We start from the raw sequence: 17,992 nt of genomic DNA on the forward strand, positions 1-17,992 counted from the left end.
AAATACATGTTAAGAAAATGTAAGCGTAAATGAAAGCCCTCAAAGAAATTGTAGTCGCAAATGAAAGGCCTTAAAGAAATTGTAAGCGCAAATGAAAGCCCTCAAAGAAATTGTAAGCGCAAATGAAAGCCCTCAAAGAAATTGTAAGCGCAAATGAAAGCATGTAAAGAAAACATAAGCTATGTAAATCAGTTTGAGTAGGTCTGATGCTGGTAGCGATAAATAATCCGTGTTAGCTTCTACAGCCAATACAACTTATATTTTATTTTAATAGTAGACTTATAAAATTCCAACACCAAGAATAAATGTTATTACTTAGATAAATAAAATCATAAATTGGAGAAGGAGATGTATCAATGTATTTGAATATTAGAATATGTCGTTGCGGATGAATGTGTGTTGACAGCTTTTAACATTTTAATTTTTTTTATATGTCATGCGCATGGAAGCTTGAAAAAATAATGGGTGCTGCAACGTGAATCCTGAGAAGCAGTAGCACGTGGCACACCGATTAAATGTACCTAGTTTTAAAGGGTTTAAGAAAGGAGTTCTCTGGAATAAGTAATTATGTTTTGCTTTTTTGAAAACATTTAAATTTAGTCTGATAATTATTTAATATAATATTAGACAATAATTAATATAAAATAATAAGAGAAACACCTTACATAGGCCTACTTCTGGTACCTTGGTTGAAAAACAATATTAAGTATGTTACAATAGTTTGTTTGTTTGGTTTAGGAATCACATGCATCTACAGTTTAATTAGTGAAATCTAGATCTATATACGATAATTAAGCAAAAAAAACACGCACAATATCGCCACACTCAGAGCGGCATACCGGACACTTTAGTGTTACAAATGGAGATTGGTTCTCTCTCAGGCCGATTACACAGTTCTCACATAACACGAAATGTCCGCAAGGATATACCAGGTGAGTCAATGGGTTGAGAAGACAAACCTTACACGTCATGTGTGTTCTTTGGTCTGGTTCTGGATCTTCAGGCAAAAGCTCTTCTACTTCTGCTGGCACATTCCGAAGTGCTCTTGGTATGACATCTTCGGGATCGTCCTCATCCTCCGATGCTTGATAAGCCTCAGTAGCTTCTGCTCTCGCATTCTGAGTTTGCAAAGTGTTATATGCGCCATCAACTGTGTGCGCAGCTTTGCGCAGGAATTCAGTGACGCTAAATTCTCGCGATACTAATTTTCCTATGATTTTTCGCAAATTCTGCGTGTTGGTGTTCTGTGGTTTCTGTCTTCTAATAGTCTTTCCTTCTACAAGAGCTTTGAATTCCGAAAAGTACATGTTGCTCAAGTCAGACAGGTGAACTAAAAATTTCCACACATTTGCATGTGGGCCCATTATTGACAAAACTAGAGCGTGGAAAGATTCCAACGCATTATTTGTTCTTCTTGGTAGATTGAAGACAGAAAAGCATCGGGGCGTCACTCTAGCCATCCAGTAGTTTTGAAAATATTCGATCAAATTTGCCAACTTTTCTTCCAAATTTTTTTCATGTATGAAAATTAGGATTGCCTCTAATCCGTCAGCAATGTCGTAGGCAGGAACAGCATCGTCATGTGGGGCTCCTCTTGTTGCAGGCAAGTGGGCTAGTGCCATCAACATTTTTATAGCCCTCTTCATGTCGTCATTGTTCTTGCAGTCCTCCACTAGACCAGTTTTCATGACCATTCTCCAAATAGCCTGAAAGCAAAAATTTGTAGAACATGAAACTTAAGTACATAAAATAATACAGTAAGTACAGGTGCGTAGGCATTCTGGATCATGGGTGAGGGGAGGGGAGAGGAGTGAAGAGAGGTGTAGGGGGAGGGGTGAGTTTGCCTGGAGAGGGGAGGGGAGAGGAGGAGGTGGAGATAGACTTAGTCTCTCACCATCATCCCCCTCTTCCTAAGACTTGCTGCTTTTCATACCACTCTAACCCCCTTAAGCTATACCCCCCTACATCGAACCATACACTGTGAGATAAAACAGAATACCCCTCCCCACTACATAAGCATATCTCCCATTCATTTTCCTACCAACACCCATAAGACATACATACTTCTGAAAAAGGGCATTAGCATGCTCTATCCACTCCCTAAGACTTTTTTTGTCATATCACTCGAAAGGTCATGCCCCTTCCTCGAACCCTGTGACCTATACACAACCTCGTAATTATTACATAAACATACCTACCACTCCTCTCCTACCAACACATATTGCACCACATATAACTTACCTCTCCCCACCACCACTTAACTGAAATGCAGAAGTATGTCCAATCCCAACAAGCTCCCGATGTGATAAAAACACTAGTATAACCTGCTCAGAGATACTATAACTGTCCAATATTAATGTGTGTAAATGGGGTTAACGTTTTCCTTTAAAGAAAAAAATCCCGGACCGGAACAGTACCTTCCTTTATTGAATTCCATCGCTACACTCATCTAGCCTGACAGAGAAATGTGTGTGTGGAGATTTTTAAAATTAATTTTTTGGATGTCTTATCTTATTGGTTATTGATTAAGTCTGTACACTTCTGTGCCTTCGGATTACAAAGTTAGAATGCCGAATTAGACAGGAATGGAGGTTAGTATTGGATGTTTCGAGATGTTGATATCATTAGTAATGCGGCCCATAATTTATTGACATTCTTTCATAAAGCACAGATGCCAAACAGTAACAATTGTACTTAAAGTAATATAAAAAATAATTCTACAAAACATGATCGTAATTTTTTTTTAATATTTCTTTTACTCTGCATTTATGTGTGTCTTTTTTGTGCACTGTTTTCTGTATGTTTGTGATTGTTAGTGGGTGTTTTTGTGCATATATGCGATTTAGTATATTGGCATGTATGTCTGTGTTTATTTCTGTGTGTATTTCTGTTTTTGTAGACACATTAAATGCTGTGTTAGAAAATTATGACATTCAAGAAAAATATGAAAAGGTGAATGAAACTGTTAAATCGAAATTTTGTTTCACAGAATTTCATTTTGGTATCTAAGTAGTAGGAATTGGTTACTTCTGACGCACGGCTGGCGGCTAAGGATTGAGGATGGGGTCAATGACCGATCGCCCTGACTTCACAGCGGCCATCTTTGATGACCTTGGGCATGACCTTTGATCTTGGGCATGAACTTGGTGGCCAATTTGGGTCCGCCATTTTGTTTTTGCCGCTATTTTTTGAGCCGCCATTTTGTTTTCTAGAACTTTCCATGACATTCAACATCCTACTCCTAGGCGTTGCATTTTTCGTTATTGCCGCCATATTGGATTTCCTTAAATATTAACCAATTTCAATGAAATTTTTTTAAAATTTAATAACAAAATTTAATTCAAATTGTTTTTATTTAAAAACCTCCACCATCTTGAATTTTGTCTGCCATATTAAAAAAATTTAATTTTTAACTTGGAAAGTCGGGAAAAATTAAAAATTAATAAAAAATTAATTATTTTAAATTATAATAAAAATTTATATAAAACATACTTATGTCACAGAGTCCTGGGTTCGAATCATACGAGGTAAAAATTTGAATTTTTTGCGACTTTCTAGCTCGATATTAAGATAATTTTAAGATGGCGCCCATGATGGTGGATGCCATGACAGTTGACTGTTAATAAATTAATATTTCACTCTAGCAGTTAAAATTAAAACTAACATGATGGCCTTCAGCAGCTTGAAACAAGATGTCTGCTCCCAGCAGCCAGAAACAAGATGGCGGACATGTCGTCATACCGACTGACTTAATATTTAATTTGACATATGCTGTTGTAAGGTTAGTCTGCCGGTGGCTTGTATGGCGTAAGGATCAGTTGCCATTTTAATTTATTTATTTTTACCTCTTCGGATTCGAACCCAGGACTCTGTGACATAAGTATGTTTTTATATAAATTTTCATTATAATTTTAATTAATTAAATGTTTTTATAAATTTTAAAATTTTACCTGAGTTTCGAAGTTAAAAATTACAAAATTTCAATATGGTGGTCGAATTTAAAGATGGTAGGTTTTTAAATTAAAAAGAAATTTGAATTAAATTTTGTTATATATTTTAAATTTTTCATTGAAATCGGTTAATATTTAAGGAAATCCAAGATGGCAGCCATAACAAAACATGCAACGCCTAGGAGTAGGTCGTTCGATGTCATGGAAAGTTCTAGAAAACAAAATGGTAGCGAAACAAAATGGTGGCGAAACAAAATGGTGGAAAGTTCTAGAAAACAAAATAATGGCTCAAAAAATTGGCAGTGAAAACAAAATGGCGGACCCAAATTGGCCACCAAGGTCATGCCCAAGGTCATCCAAGATGGCCGCTGTGACGTCAGGGCGTTCGGTCATTGACCCCATCCTCAATCCCCAGCCGCCGCCCGTGCACCCGAAGGAACCAATTTCTACTATGTACCTACCTAGCGAATTTTTTAAACAATCGAAAACATAAGTATGTATGCTTTCTTGACATCTGCTAAATGGTATTCACTAACAATCAAGTAAAAGTATGTATTAAGAGTATTACTTATACTCTGGGATGGTAATGTAACAGAATCTGAATGTTCATTAGCCCCTAAATTTCCTCTAAAAAAGAAGAAGAGTTAGTTCATGACAGAATAACTTACTTACCTGGCAGCAATGGTACCAACACCCATGGAACTCTGCATTCGGATATCTGGTTATAATGGCATTAACAAGTCCTTTTTCAAAATCTGACGATACAGCCACAATTTCCCAAGCAGATGTCTTCTGATGGAATATGTCTAAGACAGCAACGTATGCTTCTTGAGTCCGTTTGGTCATCAAGGCGAAGAAAATCGGAAATCCCTGAAATTGTAACGTTAATTTATTATTTTAAACACATCATTACCTAAAAAAAAAAAAAAAAAAAAAACCACACACAAGGAAAATCAAATCTTAACAAAATCTGGTATCCATAATTATTTGTAATACACTTTTATGATTTTGCATTTTTTTTTTTTTAAGAAATAAAGGTAAATTCTGTACACAAACTTTTGTAATTATGTAGTAACATAAAAACAAGCAAACAAAGAAAGTCGAGCACGTTTTTGAAATCTGAAGAAACACTTCCAAATTAAAAAAGGAGTTGCAAATAAGAAAATGGAGTATTGAATTTCTAAAAGAATATTGCTAGTATACTTACTATGTCTTGAAAGTATACCACCGCTGTCATCAGTTGACAAAAGCCGCTCGGCCTTCGGGGGACTACTTTGAAGGTAGCGTCAAATGATACCTCACGACGTTCGGTTGGATTTTCCGAAAGGAATTGAAGGAAGGTATCATTAGCAAAAACAATTGCAGTGATTTGTCCATTGTCAGTTTCTACGACTTTGTGGGCAAGTTGTTTTTCGTGGTTGGGGCTGTACAGATCTGCCCAGGTTCTGCCGTCCAAAATATTGCAGAACTCCCGCAAATCCTCCGTAATTGGTGGAAATAGCTCACGTCTTGCTCTTTCCATACACCTCCGCACTGTTGCATAAGGATTTTTATCTGCACCATCAGAATTTCTGTAAAAAATAGAAGAAGCATATTAAGACTTAAGAGTAACTTAAGATAGCCACTATCTTGGAGACCAGTGACTTTGAGATTGAACCCGAACATGCTATTTATTTGATTATCATACTTGTTATAGGGTTAGAGAAAATTGAGATTATTATCACATTTGTATATAATTTGAAGATTCAATGTAACTGAAATGAGAAGTTTAGAAGTTAAATAATAGGTAGCTATAATATATGCCTGATAAGTTTCACCCTACACATCCCAATTCCTTTCAAATTATTAAATTTATGCTGCGTGTTCAAGTCTTAAAAACCACCTTCCTGCTTGCAATCGACACATTTTGCAGATCGAACTTCGCTATGACTACATTCAGTACAGCTAAGAGCTCCAGCGTGACATAATCACGAATAGTGACACACATTTCTCTTGGAGACGCTTGGCACAGAACACCCCACTTTGCCATTTACATGACACAATTTTAACAATAAAAGGCCTAGTATTACCAAATTTCTTGATGCTTACGCTGCGGCTTCTGCCAATAATCACATTCATATAAACATTGAAACACATAAAAAGCTGTTTGAATCTTACCATGTTCAATTAAACACTTCACAGCCTTTTCATTTTATTAACTCTTTGAGGACTTTGTACAGTTCGTCGTAGTTTTCTTGTCCTTTTTTTTATTGATGGTCGTTATCATTAAAATGTACGTACATGACTTAGTAACCATGAAAATCTGTTACGCGACATCATATAAGAAATATATGTGTCTCTCATTGCAGGGTTAGATGACCTAGAGTCCTTGTAGCATTACAATTTCTGTATTCCCATTATGAGATTGGTGGCAAAAAATGCTTTTAGCTCCTCAAAATTAGTGTGATGAAAATTGCAAGAACCTCCCAGTTTCTGCGCAGCATACAGATTGGTCTGAAAAGCTATATTTTCTAAGAGATCCACAGGAAAAGTTGTAGGAACAGTTCTAATGGGTTATAAATATCTTCTGGAATATAAGGATCTCAATCGCAAGTAAATTTTTTATGCCATTGAAAATAGGACAGTTTTCCCAAGTAACCTATACCTTACTAGAAAAGAAATGGCACTTCACATTTCATTTTATTGCACTGAATATCACCAATATCCTCCACGATTGGGACTGATACTTCAGGCTCCGGATTATCATCTTCCTTCACAAGGAATGGTAGCTCGGGCTGAATAAAGTGCTCTTCAACCTCACATTCGTACTCACTTACCGATGAACACGACTCATTTTCGCTAGGGATTTGGTCAAGTTCAAAATCGCTGAAAGTTTTTTTGTATTGCAACAATTGGCTACATGTTGATGCAGCTACATTCGAATTTAGACGCTGTTCATCTCCTTTTATAGCAAGATCTAATAACTAAGTTCTTGATGATATCCTTATTAATTTCTGAAAGGGAATAATGGATATTCATTAAGGAGATAAAGCATTAATTTTAAATTAGGCTTGACTCTCTTGTCTCTTGGTGAAACCCCATACATTGTGTACATTGCAACTGAGGTAATATGCGCCACGCGCGCCTCTCACCAACCAACCAATCTCTTATTTCTCGAGCCAAGCGGGGGGGACCCTTTTATAGCCGCAGAGTCAGGCGTCGAAACACCCAGAAGTCTCGCATTCAGCGGTCCCGGGTCGGTCGTGGAAACACAGAGACCCCTGCTTGACGTCATAGGGGTTTCCGACCCGATGGCGAAGGGGTCACTCATCCCACGTGACGATGCTTCCAGATCTCTCGTAGACTGGTGGAACAGCGTGGGGAAAATCCCTGGCAGGCACCGGGGCTCGTACTTCAGGGCTCTGGCGGGTGTGCCAGGTAGGGCAGGGGAGGGGGGAAGGGCAGGGATAAGCGTGAACGTGACTGACGGGGGCCGCTAGGAACAATAGCTCTGGCCAAGGTAGTTGCATGGTGCGTGGAAAGGGAGGAGGGAAACCGAGGGCCCCTCGTCATCCAGCCTGGTATGCGTGACGTCAGCGCCCCCGCAGCCACCGGTCACGCACTTGGCGCCGTCGCTGTCTCGTCTCCAGCGTTCATAACAATATGATAAAATTATGCACGGTAACGACATGTTTTCCGCATTCCGGATTTGTCCACGCGGAAACTGTGGCTGTATCCGAATACACAGAGATGCGTCCTTAGCACACTCTTCCCTACATCCCTTAGCAAATGCAGCCACAATGTAGAGGACGCATTTCTAATGTATGGATAGTATCCGAATACATTTACTGCTAGCACCACCTGTTGACTGTCAGTCGTACTAATGTTCACGCAGCCATTTTGTGTATGGATATCTACGAATATTCAGCAAAACGTAAATAATAAATACCTACCTATTAAAAAATAACGTAACGTGAATGTTACACATGTTAGTGATCAAAATAAAATACATTCTATAAATTGTAAACTTTAAAAATACTTATGAGTTTTGAATTACCCTTTAAGTTTAAATTCGTATTTTGATTATATTTATTAACGTCTTCATTTGTCTCTGTTTAAGTTATCACTTTCACTAATAATGTTTTAAACAAATCTTATGCTGAAAATCTGAAGTAATGTTATACACAAACATAATAAAACCCAATTCCGAAGCTAATGGATGTAGGGACGCGTTAGTGGATGCGAGTGTCGCATCCCTAGAAATCTCGAATTAGTGGATGCGTGAAGTGATGCATCAGCATCCCTTGTGATAATTTTGATTCAACTCAAAGATGGCCGCGTCCACTACGATGCACTTTTAGTGGATCCCTTAGCTAATGGATCCATTAGGTCAGTATTCGGATGCAGCCACTGACAATACGTAGACTATGATTATATATACACTTCACTCATTATACACGCTACGAGTCTTAATTTTTTTTTACAGAATTAGTATATTAGTTTCTTTTACTATCGTATTTAACCCTTTCAGTCACAGAGAAAATTTTAATTTCAACTGTTGCTATGAGCCAAATTATATGATGCCTTCTTTATCTTTACAAACACAACGATCGCTCAAGCATTGAAGCCAATATACGATTTTTAATATGGCAGATGTTATTACCTAGTGGTTGCTGTATTTATGGCTGGAAACAATTCTCAGAAATAAATGATTCCACTTATTCTCACAAATTTAATGTTAGGTGACTTTTAAGTACAGTTAAAACGTAAAACTAATTAATGTGCAACTCTCCTAAATGTGGGATGCTATGACTGAAAGTGTTAAGATTAGAAAAAAAATCGCAACCAAATAAATGCATTGAACACCAACTTTGTACTAGTAACTTATGTTCTTTACAGTAAACATAAGCTGTTTTTGCTTATCTAAATTTGTTCCCTACGCGCGTCAACCTGAATTCGCACGAGAAAAAGTTTTTCAGATGTTCATCTCGAGTCGCTTACTTTATGGCAATATGAACGTTTTGGAAGTGTGAGAAATTGTGTTTTGTAAGTTTTATTACTCGTTTGTGATATGAACATTTGTGTTCCGGAAAAAGTAATGGACAGAAGTGTGTAAATTGTTTCTCTCTCTCTCTCTCCCCCCCCCCCCCCCCCCCCCAATCCACCACACAAAGTCACACACTAAGGCAATCCGGGTGCGGTTCCCGCCGGGATCACTCCAGGATCTCAAATGACGACGCAACAGGTCGGCGGTTTTTTTTTTGGGGGGGGGGGGGGAATCTCCTATTTCCCCTGCCTATCCCTCCTGGTGCTGCCGTATATTCATATAATTCATCCCCAGAACAACTATAGGCCTATATATATCTATCTATCTATCTATCTATCTATCTGAATACCTGAGCTGTTGTGAGCTGCCAAAACCTTCAAAGGTCATCATCATCAACAACAACAAGAACAACAACATAAATGAAGCCTATCAATATTTCTCACCTTTTCGCCTCGGAAAAAAAGATTTCGCGAAGAGAGGTGGTTTCCATTTTTGATCTTGCCTTAAGAACTGCACGCAGTTTGTATGATTCTTTAATGCTCAGGTCCGGTTCATGGTTGTGCAGTGGACTGCTTCTGGACAGAGCAATAACTGCGCCTTCCTGAAGACCCATTGTTGCTCGAGCGCGACAGCCGTGACTCTTTCTGGTGCATCTCAGTTGCCTGCAAATTTTTTTAAACGTATTGTTACAAATACGATTATTATTCTAAAATGTTGCGTGGTATAATAGCTCATATATGCAATACTATGAAGCTTGAGTTTCTTGAAACAAAGCAATACTTCCTACACAATAATTTACAAGGCAAATTTCCTTCTAGTGCCTTCCACGTGCGTGAAATTTCATCGCACTACTCTAAAATATTAGATTGCACTTTTCCGAGAACCACTTACCTTGTATTTGCAGTAGTTCTTTCGCTGAAGTAGAAATATCCTTGGCAATCATGATAGACACAAGAATTCTTCTTGCGCCCAGGTAGCACTTCAGATCTTGCTTGATTAGACGCACTTGGTTCACCTTCCGGTCTAACTAACTCCGAATCTTCACCTTCCATAGAAATAAGTTAATTTCGCAAATAGCTTTCCGGCACAAATATCTTTCCGACCATCTACCCGTCTAGTGACCGTATAGCGCGACAAGAGGCAAAATAACCTGCGCAGACCCCACTGTCACCAGGCGATCACGTGATGAGCGCATCAGAAAGTGGAGGGGGTCAGTCGAGCAGCTGCCTATCACAACTGAGAGAGTGTTTCCTAGAAGTCAACCGGCCAGTATATAGGCATTCGGAGTGGTGGTATCTATTATGAGACCTACCATATCGTTTCAGAAAAATAAGTAATTTTTAAATTGGCAACTGATCGGGTGTTCATAAGCCGCATTTCTTGCATGCAAATATTGCGGAAAAACATAAAGTAGTCTTAACACATATAAATTTACTTCATTGATTTCTCCAAGCATAAACTATAAATTCGACTAATTCGTAATTACTTTTCCTGAAGAGGTTATATAGCATTAACATTTGCTTCGTCATCTGTACGTAGCTTACTACAGCTAATACTGAATTCTGAAACTATTTAAAATTATGTAAATCATTATAATCAATTTACTTTTCAACAAAATATGGTATTAATGTCAACATACTTAAATTAGACCAACGAACAGTACATGTCGCCTTACAAGTTGAAAGTTAAGTTGGCGAAACATCATGTCTTACTCATTTCGGGGTTTTGGAGGATAGGGGACGAATTTTATGTTTGGTGTTTTAGCTGAATGACTAAATCCATTGAAATTAAAACTTTGTAACTTCCTAGTACATTCGTAACTGCCAACTTTGCGTAGACGTCACCATATTATAAGTTTTTTCAGTATCAAAATACTCCAGTAGAAAGAACTTACCCCGATATAACAAAAATTCTGTAAAAAAAAAAGAATCCCCTTTGACACAGCCTACAGGCGTAGGTAGATTTCAAAGTTACTAAGTATATCATCTTGAATTATTTTTTTTTAACTTCTATAAACTCCTTGAACATTTAAAGAACTTAAGGAAGCTGACAAGAAAAATACCTATCTGCTCGCCAATATTCAAAAAATATCGATTCAACATTTTCTCATATTCCATACGGTGTACCTACTGCAACTATGTATGTTTCAGCCCCGATTACGTAATTATTTATTTTAATTTATACTTATTCGTCTGGTATGTATATTTTTATTATTTGAAAACTATTTATATTTTATGTGTATATCTATGTGATTGTAACTCTATGACAAAAACGAACGTTGAAGACAAACAATTGCAAGGACCCCTCTAGGAGCAATTGACATTTAAACGGTAAACTGTTAATTTGACACCGTTTTTATTTAATGAAAAATGTTATTTCTATATTTATTCAAATTTAATGAGAGATTTTGTGTTCCGCGCTATTGTTGCGCGCGGATTTGATGTCTTTGATATGAAATAATGTAACTGTCTTTATTTCTCGGCCAATCAGGAGCCGTATTTTAAATCTGGAACGGATTGTTAAGCTGACTTAAATTAAGAAGGTTTTAAAATAATGTAATGGCCTACTAATGGATGAACACATACGAGACGTCGACGGAATATTATCCTGAAAAATAGCTAGCAGAAATATGCATCCGCACTAAAGGATGGTATAAATGTACTGTTGAAACGTAAGAGAGTATTATTAGGGCTTTATCCAAAAGGATAAAGTTATTCGGAGTGAAAAATATACGTGAGTAAGAAATGACTGAGTCTGTTACTCCATTTCGCTAGGACGAATCACGTATCCCATCCATACCTCGTTATTTTGCGGTCTAATTCCAAGAGAAACATTGATGAACTGGATTATTGTAAAAATTAACTTCGTGAATATATTTTGACACTTTATTTTAACACACAACTGTAATCACCCAGTGGCCTGGGAGAGAGAGCATCAGAGCTCTACCGACTTAAGTTATTTTATCTAGCCGAGGTAAAAAACTTATATAAAACGAAATTATAAACTGAACCTGTGTATGAGATTTTCGAAACCGGATAAAATAGACACTTGATTAGTTAATGAATGTGCGCATCGTCACTCCAGACATTTTTTTAACATATTTGTGTTCTGCCGTGCCAACAATAGTTAGGATGTTTAAAAGTAATATAATATTTTTTTTTAAAGATAAACCTGAGATATTTTCATTAATAAAAAATAAAATTACCATGGTGTTTTGTATGGTATTGTAATCTACCTATCACCAACTGTATCCATACCTATCTATGTGTTAACAGCAGCCAAGCTAGTAGTAACTGCACATAATTAAATACCTAACTGTGACCTAGAACGAATAGCACACATATAAGTTACAAACTGATTTTATCTAAGTGGTGCCCTTTTGTACGGTAGTATAGCCCCTACATAAGAAACTGTCGCCTCAAAGTGGGGCCTTTTGCCAGGTTTATCCCCTACAACGGCGAAAATATTTTAAATGTTTTTAAATTAATGCATCAGCAATGAATGTCTTAAAGAAATTCATAATGTGCCTACTAAGGTAGTAATGTAATTATTTTTGATTTACAAACACAGTTTTTCATCTCGTGCACTAATGTCGTATAGCCTAATTGATTTTTTTTTCGGACAAAGGTTTAAGGTAATCTTAGATGGTAATAAACAAATTCCAATGAATTCGATACTAAAAAATGTAAAAATTAAATTAAATTTAAACCCCTGTTTTTATGGTAATAGTTAGTTTCATCAAAAATGTTTCAACCAAAGGTTTTAGATAATGTTGAGGTATTTTTACTAAAATGAATTTGAAAGTAAATGTATTTATAAAAGTAATGTCGTTTTGTTTTTCTACACTTGTTATTTCCATCCCTTGAAGTAATGGTTTGTATTATCAAAAATTGTTTCAAACTAAAGTTTTTAGTAACATTATAAGATTAACAAACAGTTTGAACGGATTTGAAAGTGCACCACTAAGGGAGTTATGAATTTTTTTTATTCTACCCTTTATTTTTTTTAACCCCTTGCAGCAATGGAAAATCAATTATTGTTTCAGACAAAAGTTTTTGATAAAAATTATAAGGTTTACCAACAACTTGAAGAACGTTATATTGTAACTAATGAGAATTATGAATTTTTTTAAACTCTACCCATTATTTTTTCAAACCCTTGCAATAATGGTTGGTCCGATCGAAAAATGTTTAGACAAAAGTTTTAGATAAAAATTGGTTGTCTGTAAAGTCGGTTTACGAAAGATAGTTTAACGTGACAACGTCATAACAAAACATTGATGAAATTATTGCATACTTTTATGAGTAGAAATGAATCATTTTTATTGAATTATCACTATTTTGTATGGATACAAAGAAGGAGTGAAATGAAATCTGCAATTTAATTGATAAATATACTTTTATTTGCACTCATTAATTCAAATTTGTTTATTACTTTCACGAAGAGATTATTTTAACTATAACTTTTATACATGTTTGCTATTTAACTTCTTCCAATCTGTGTTATTTTGTTAAGGATAGGACAATTATAGGAAAAGTAGGAAAGGAATGGGAGTATTTCAAGTTTAATGTTCCTCGAAAAAGTCAAATCGATGGTTGTTCCAATCGAGCGGAAGAGAGATAGATGCGCGCAAGCGTACAAAGAGTGTAACGGGACACATCGTAGTGGGACAATGTGCATTACGGGACACTTTTTCGTGCGTGCAGCCGGCGTTCATCGATTTATTAGACGTTGTCACGTCAAAAATTATATGATTAATACACAATTCGTACGAATTCGGTTTTGTACCTACGAAGGAAGTTATAATTTTTTTTTGTCCGCAGACCCTTGTTTTTCCAACCCCTTGCAGTTGTTGGTCGTATAAAAATTTATTTCAGATGAAAGATGTACTGAATACTTTAAGTTTACACGATAAAACATAAAGGATTTATGAGTGTACATGGTACATTAATTATGCTTTTTTTTTTTAATTCAATACCTTTATTTTTTCTACCCTCTGCAACAATGGTTCGACCTATAAAAAATTATTTCAGACAAAAGTTTTAGATAAAAAGTATACAATTTACTAACAGTTAGAACGGTTTTGATGGTGTACTTACTGAGGGAGTTATGTTTTTTTTTTTTAATTTTTACTGTTATTTTATATACTACATTGCTGCAATGGTTCGTCTAATCAAAAATTGTTCCAGACAAAAGTTTTAGATAGAAATTATAAGAAAAATACATAATTTGTTCAAGTTCGATGCTATGCCTACGAACAGAGTTATGATTTTTTTTGTCCGCCAACCCTTGTTTTTTCAACCCCTTGGAGATACCGTCGGTCCTATCGAAAACTTATTCAGAGAAATTATTTTGGCATTACTCCTAAGAATTTTAATAAATTCAAACGGATGTGATATTTTCCATATTGCGTGATTTAGAACGATTTTTCTGTTTTTGAAAAAAACCTTCCCCATTTCTACCCCTTTGGTCGGATATTGCTCATTAACGAAAGCGACCGAGTTTTTCCACATTTAGATTTTATGTATTAGTTTGGAATTGATTTGAGAAAAATTACGACAGTTATCGTGTCCACAAGAAAATTATATATATATATATATATTTATATATAAGCTTTTGAGTTGACAATGGTTTTGGGGTCTATGTACCATGAAACGAAAAAATATGTAAAAATTTTCCTGAAGTCGCTTCTTCGTAACGGCTACAATAGGTATAGTATTTCTTTGAAATCTACTTAAAATACGTAAGAATTAAAATTCTTCTATCCTAATGCACAAAGCTGTTTAGAACTGCTGGCTCCCTTGAGTCACGCGAGACAATTCATATGCTCCTGGGGTTGGTACTGCTTCAGTACAGTATTGTGTCCAGGGTGTCCACAAGAAAAAAAAAATTCGTACCAACTTAAGCGAGAAAAAAGTACTAGATTTGAAAAAAAGTAATAAAAAATAATTTGTTATTGTTTTAACAATTTATGGAGTTATGACATTGCAACGCTCTTAAAATTAATGAATTGAAAATACAAATTACCTAAAATAACACATGCAAAGATAAATAAAATAAAATTTTAAACGCACCATTTTATCACCAGCATACATTTGGAATTGCATTCTTGTTTAGAGTAAACCTGTTTGGAAATCCAATCAAAAAATGCCACATTGAGATTTTATGAAACCAAGAATGGATATTATCGTTCAAATCTAGTGGGTGTCCGGCCATAGAAACAACGATGGCCAATATATTAATATTGCACTTGACATACATGTGATTAAATATAATGTTTAGAATTTGCAAAAAAAATAGTTCTTTTTTAAAAATTAATTATGCATTAGACTTTCAATTACTAAATATTATATTTACACATTTCCCACTCACAAAATAAACAACAGGAAGTACCTATTCTCTCATTGTTTCTAGCAGAGCTTGCTAACTTAATCAGTTCTCCTGAAACAGTAAAATCTGCAGCTGATGTGTTCATCAATTCAATTTTACCAAAAGAAGTGCATTTACCAGTGGTGATTATACTTTGTTTCTAATTTTATTTTTGGTCAATGTAACTGCAGAAAATATTCTTTCAGTTGCTGCGGATGAATGAGGCAAGCATAGCATGGCTTTAATGAACACTGTTATAGAAGGGAACATTTGGTCTCCTACAGCATTTTTCATTCCAAAAACTGTATTCCAAAAATCCATTATATTTCTTCTCTACTGTAACTTATAGGTAGCTATATTGTGTGTAGGTGTTGACACTGCATTAATAAATCAATTATTAACTTAATTTGATTGTTAAGTAAAAAGTGTAGGACAATATGTATGTACAAATCCTTATTTTACTTAAAAAACACACAATAAACATTTATTCAACACAACACAGTACACTATAATGACACAAGGATTTTCAACAATAAAATATTAGAATTTTTCTTCTTAAATTTATATATTAAAATTATTATTTATATGAATATATCACGGATGAGTCAGAAGTAGATGATGTACACTCAGGACAATACGTCGAGCACTATTTTACCAAGAGTTCTGAGTCTAATCCAACTTTATTTAATTTCACTTGTATAAATTATATGACTTTAAAAAATTATGCAGTTCCTGCTTTATAATTATCAGTTTTATTACCGGCTAGTTTGGTTACTCAGGGGGGCATAAAAATATTTTCTATACGGACCACTGAAATCGGGTCGAGGTCATGTAATGTAACTTAAGTTGAAGATTTAACCAAAAAAAATGTATCTCAATTTATGTCATTTCCAAATACTTAATAAAATATCACAGTTATTTGTAAGGTATTCGTTTTTACATGGCAATATTAAGACGTTTCAGTTCACATGTTCAAAATTGCATCTCTAGTTGAACAATGACATTGCCTTGATTTGAGTTTCAATTACTGATATAAAGTTCTTAAAATGCATAAATACCTTTGCATTCACTCACGTGTAGGTAGTTTATATCGCAGAACATTTTGATAACACTCCCAACACAATGTATATGATTATTTCAATAAAAGTTGCAATTAAAGCAACAGCGTCTGGTGCTTAACCCACACGGAGATGACGCTAAATTATTCTCTCTCAAATTATATTTAAAAACTCATTATTGATGAATCCTGAACCCTGATTGCCTGGAAGGCCAGACACATAGATAGAACTCCAGTCAACAATACAATATATGAAAACAAACAGGAAATCTTTTAGGAAATATTTACAACATAAAATTAGGGTTATAAATTAAATCAAATCATATTATATCATTTCCAGACGTAAATACAATTTTTGGTTTTGTCAAATGACTTTAACTTGGTTTGTTCACATTTCTATTACAGACGTTGATGACGGCTTTTAAACATGAATACACGTAGTTAATTGGCTTTTAGACTGAGCATAAATAATAACAATCAAAACGATATAGTATGGCAGGAAAATAAATAAATAATACTTAAAATAAAATCTGTGTGGGTCATTGTTACCGCACGCCATAAATTCGTCCTCTTTCTTGAGTGCTTCAACAGTCTTTAATAAACGCCATTCCCTATACAGGTTTTCGTAATATTTTTCTTCAATAACATTAAGAAAATATTTGGCAAGTGGCATTATACTGTGATTGTAATCTGATTTGTACTTTTCTGGACTCAGCAAGGCTAAACCGAGTTCCCGTACTTATGTAGTTCTTCTCCTGGTCACGTTCCCTTTCCCCGCTAGCTACCAGGCCAATGGCAGCTAGGGGGCGGGGCTTGCGGTGATTCTGACACACTTTCCCCTCATACGGTCTAATGACCATGCGGTCAAGCGGTGTCGTCCCGGTCGTGGCTACCCCCCTTCCCCCTCCACACTCCGCGCTGTCATCTATCGCCGAGCGGCCTTGGGAATTCCGCGGTCCAACGCGCGCCGCCTTTCCGGACTTTTCGGGCGTCGGGTCGGCTGGGAATGACGCGACTCGTCACAGCCACTCTTGTCGGTCCTGGAAAGACGACCCATCAGTACTTGCAGCGACTCTGGCCTCCTAGGGAGCGCCACGTGAGTGCCGCGATAGTTCCGAGAGCGACGGGAAGTGCGACATCCCCCCCCCCCCCCCCGGAGCTTCAAGAGCGCCATGAGCTGATCTGTGGAGTCCCGCGGCACAGGACACCCCTGCCAGAGCCGAGTCCCACTGCCATGTGGGAGTATGTCCCGTCCCAGGGCATTTCTTTGTATGCACGATCAACACAGTTCAGTGTGTTAACTGTTTCAATGGCCGCACTTCAACAACAGGAAAAAAATAAAATAAAATAATACAGAGAATACTTTTCGCATATTTAACTGTATGGATAAATAGAACCAAATGGAATATATGACTGAAATTTTTTAGGTTTAAAGTCAATGCCGGTGGCTACTCCGTGGCATGGTTTAAATTTATTTCAGAATTATTATTATTTTTTAATTTATTCAGCCTTTTATAATCATAATAATTCTGAGGTTTTTAAAAGCCTGGGTAAAATTACCTAATTGTCTTTCTGAAATAAATTAAAGGA

The 17,992-nt window shown here is 36.0% G+C and overlaps 1 protein-coding gene across 1 annotated transcript; it reads right to left on the reverse strand.

The window, feature by feature from the left end:
- Positions 1–29: 29 nt before the first annotated feature.
- Positions 30–17,473, reverse strand: LOC134545993 (uncharacterized). The gene is made up of 4 exons (XM_063388658.1): positions 9,420–17,473; positions 5,158–5,521; positions 4,623–4,820; positions 30–1,706 (listed from the first exon to the last, which is right to left on the reverse strand). The coding sequence occupies exons 1-4, from the start codon at positions 9,587–9,589 to the stop codon at positions 792–794; spliced, it is 1,647 nt and encodes a 548-aa protein (XP_063244728.1). The 5' UTR covers positions 9,590–17,473; the 3' UTR covers positions 30–791.
- Positions 17,474–17,992: the final 519 nt, after the last annotated feature.

Source organism: Bacillus rossius, unplaced genomic scaffold (genome assembly GCF_032445375.1).
Source record: "Bacillus rossius redtenbacheri isolate Brsri unplaced genomic scaffold, Brsri_v3 Brsri_v3_scf914, whole genome shotgun sequence".
Classification (NCBI taxonomy): Eukaryota; Metazoa; Arthropoda; class Insecta; order Phasmatodea; family Bacillidae; genus Bacillus; species Bacillus rossius.

Coding starts and splice junctions, on each gene's coding strand:
- LOC134545993 (XM_063388658.1), bottom strand. CDS start 9,589: ATGGGTCTTCAGGAAGGCGCAGTTATTGCTCTGTCCAGAAGCAGTCCA. Junction 5,522..9,419: donor TTTTTTTCCGAGGCGAAAAG/GTGAGAAATATT, acceptor TATTTTTTACAG/AAATTCTGATGGTGCAGATA. Junction 1,707..4,622: donor GTTGGTACCATTGCTGCCAG/GTAAGTAAGTTA, acceptor TTTTGCTTTCAG/GCTATTTGGAGAATGGTCAT.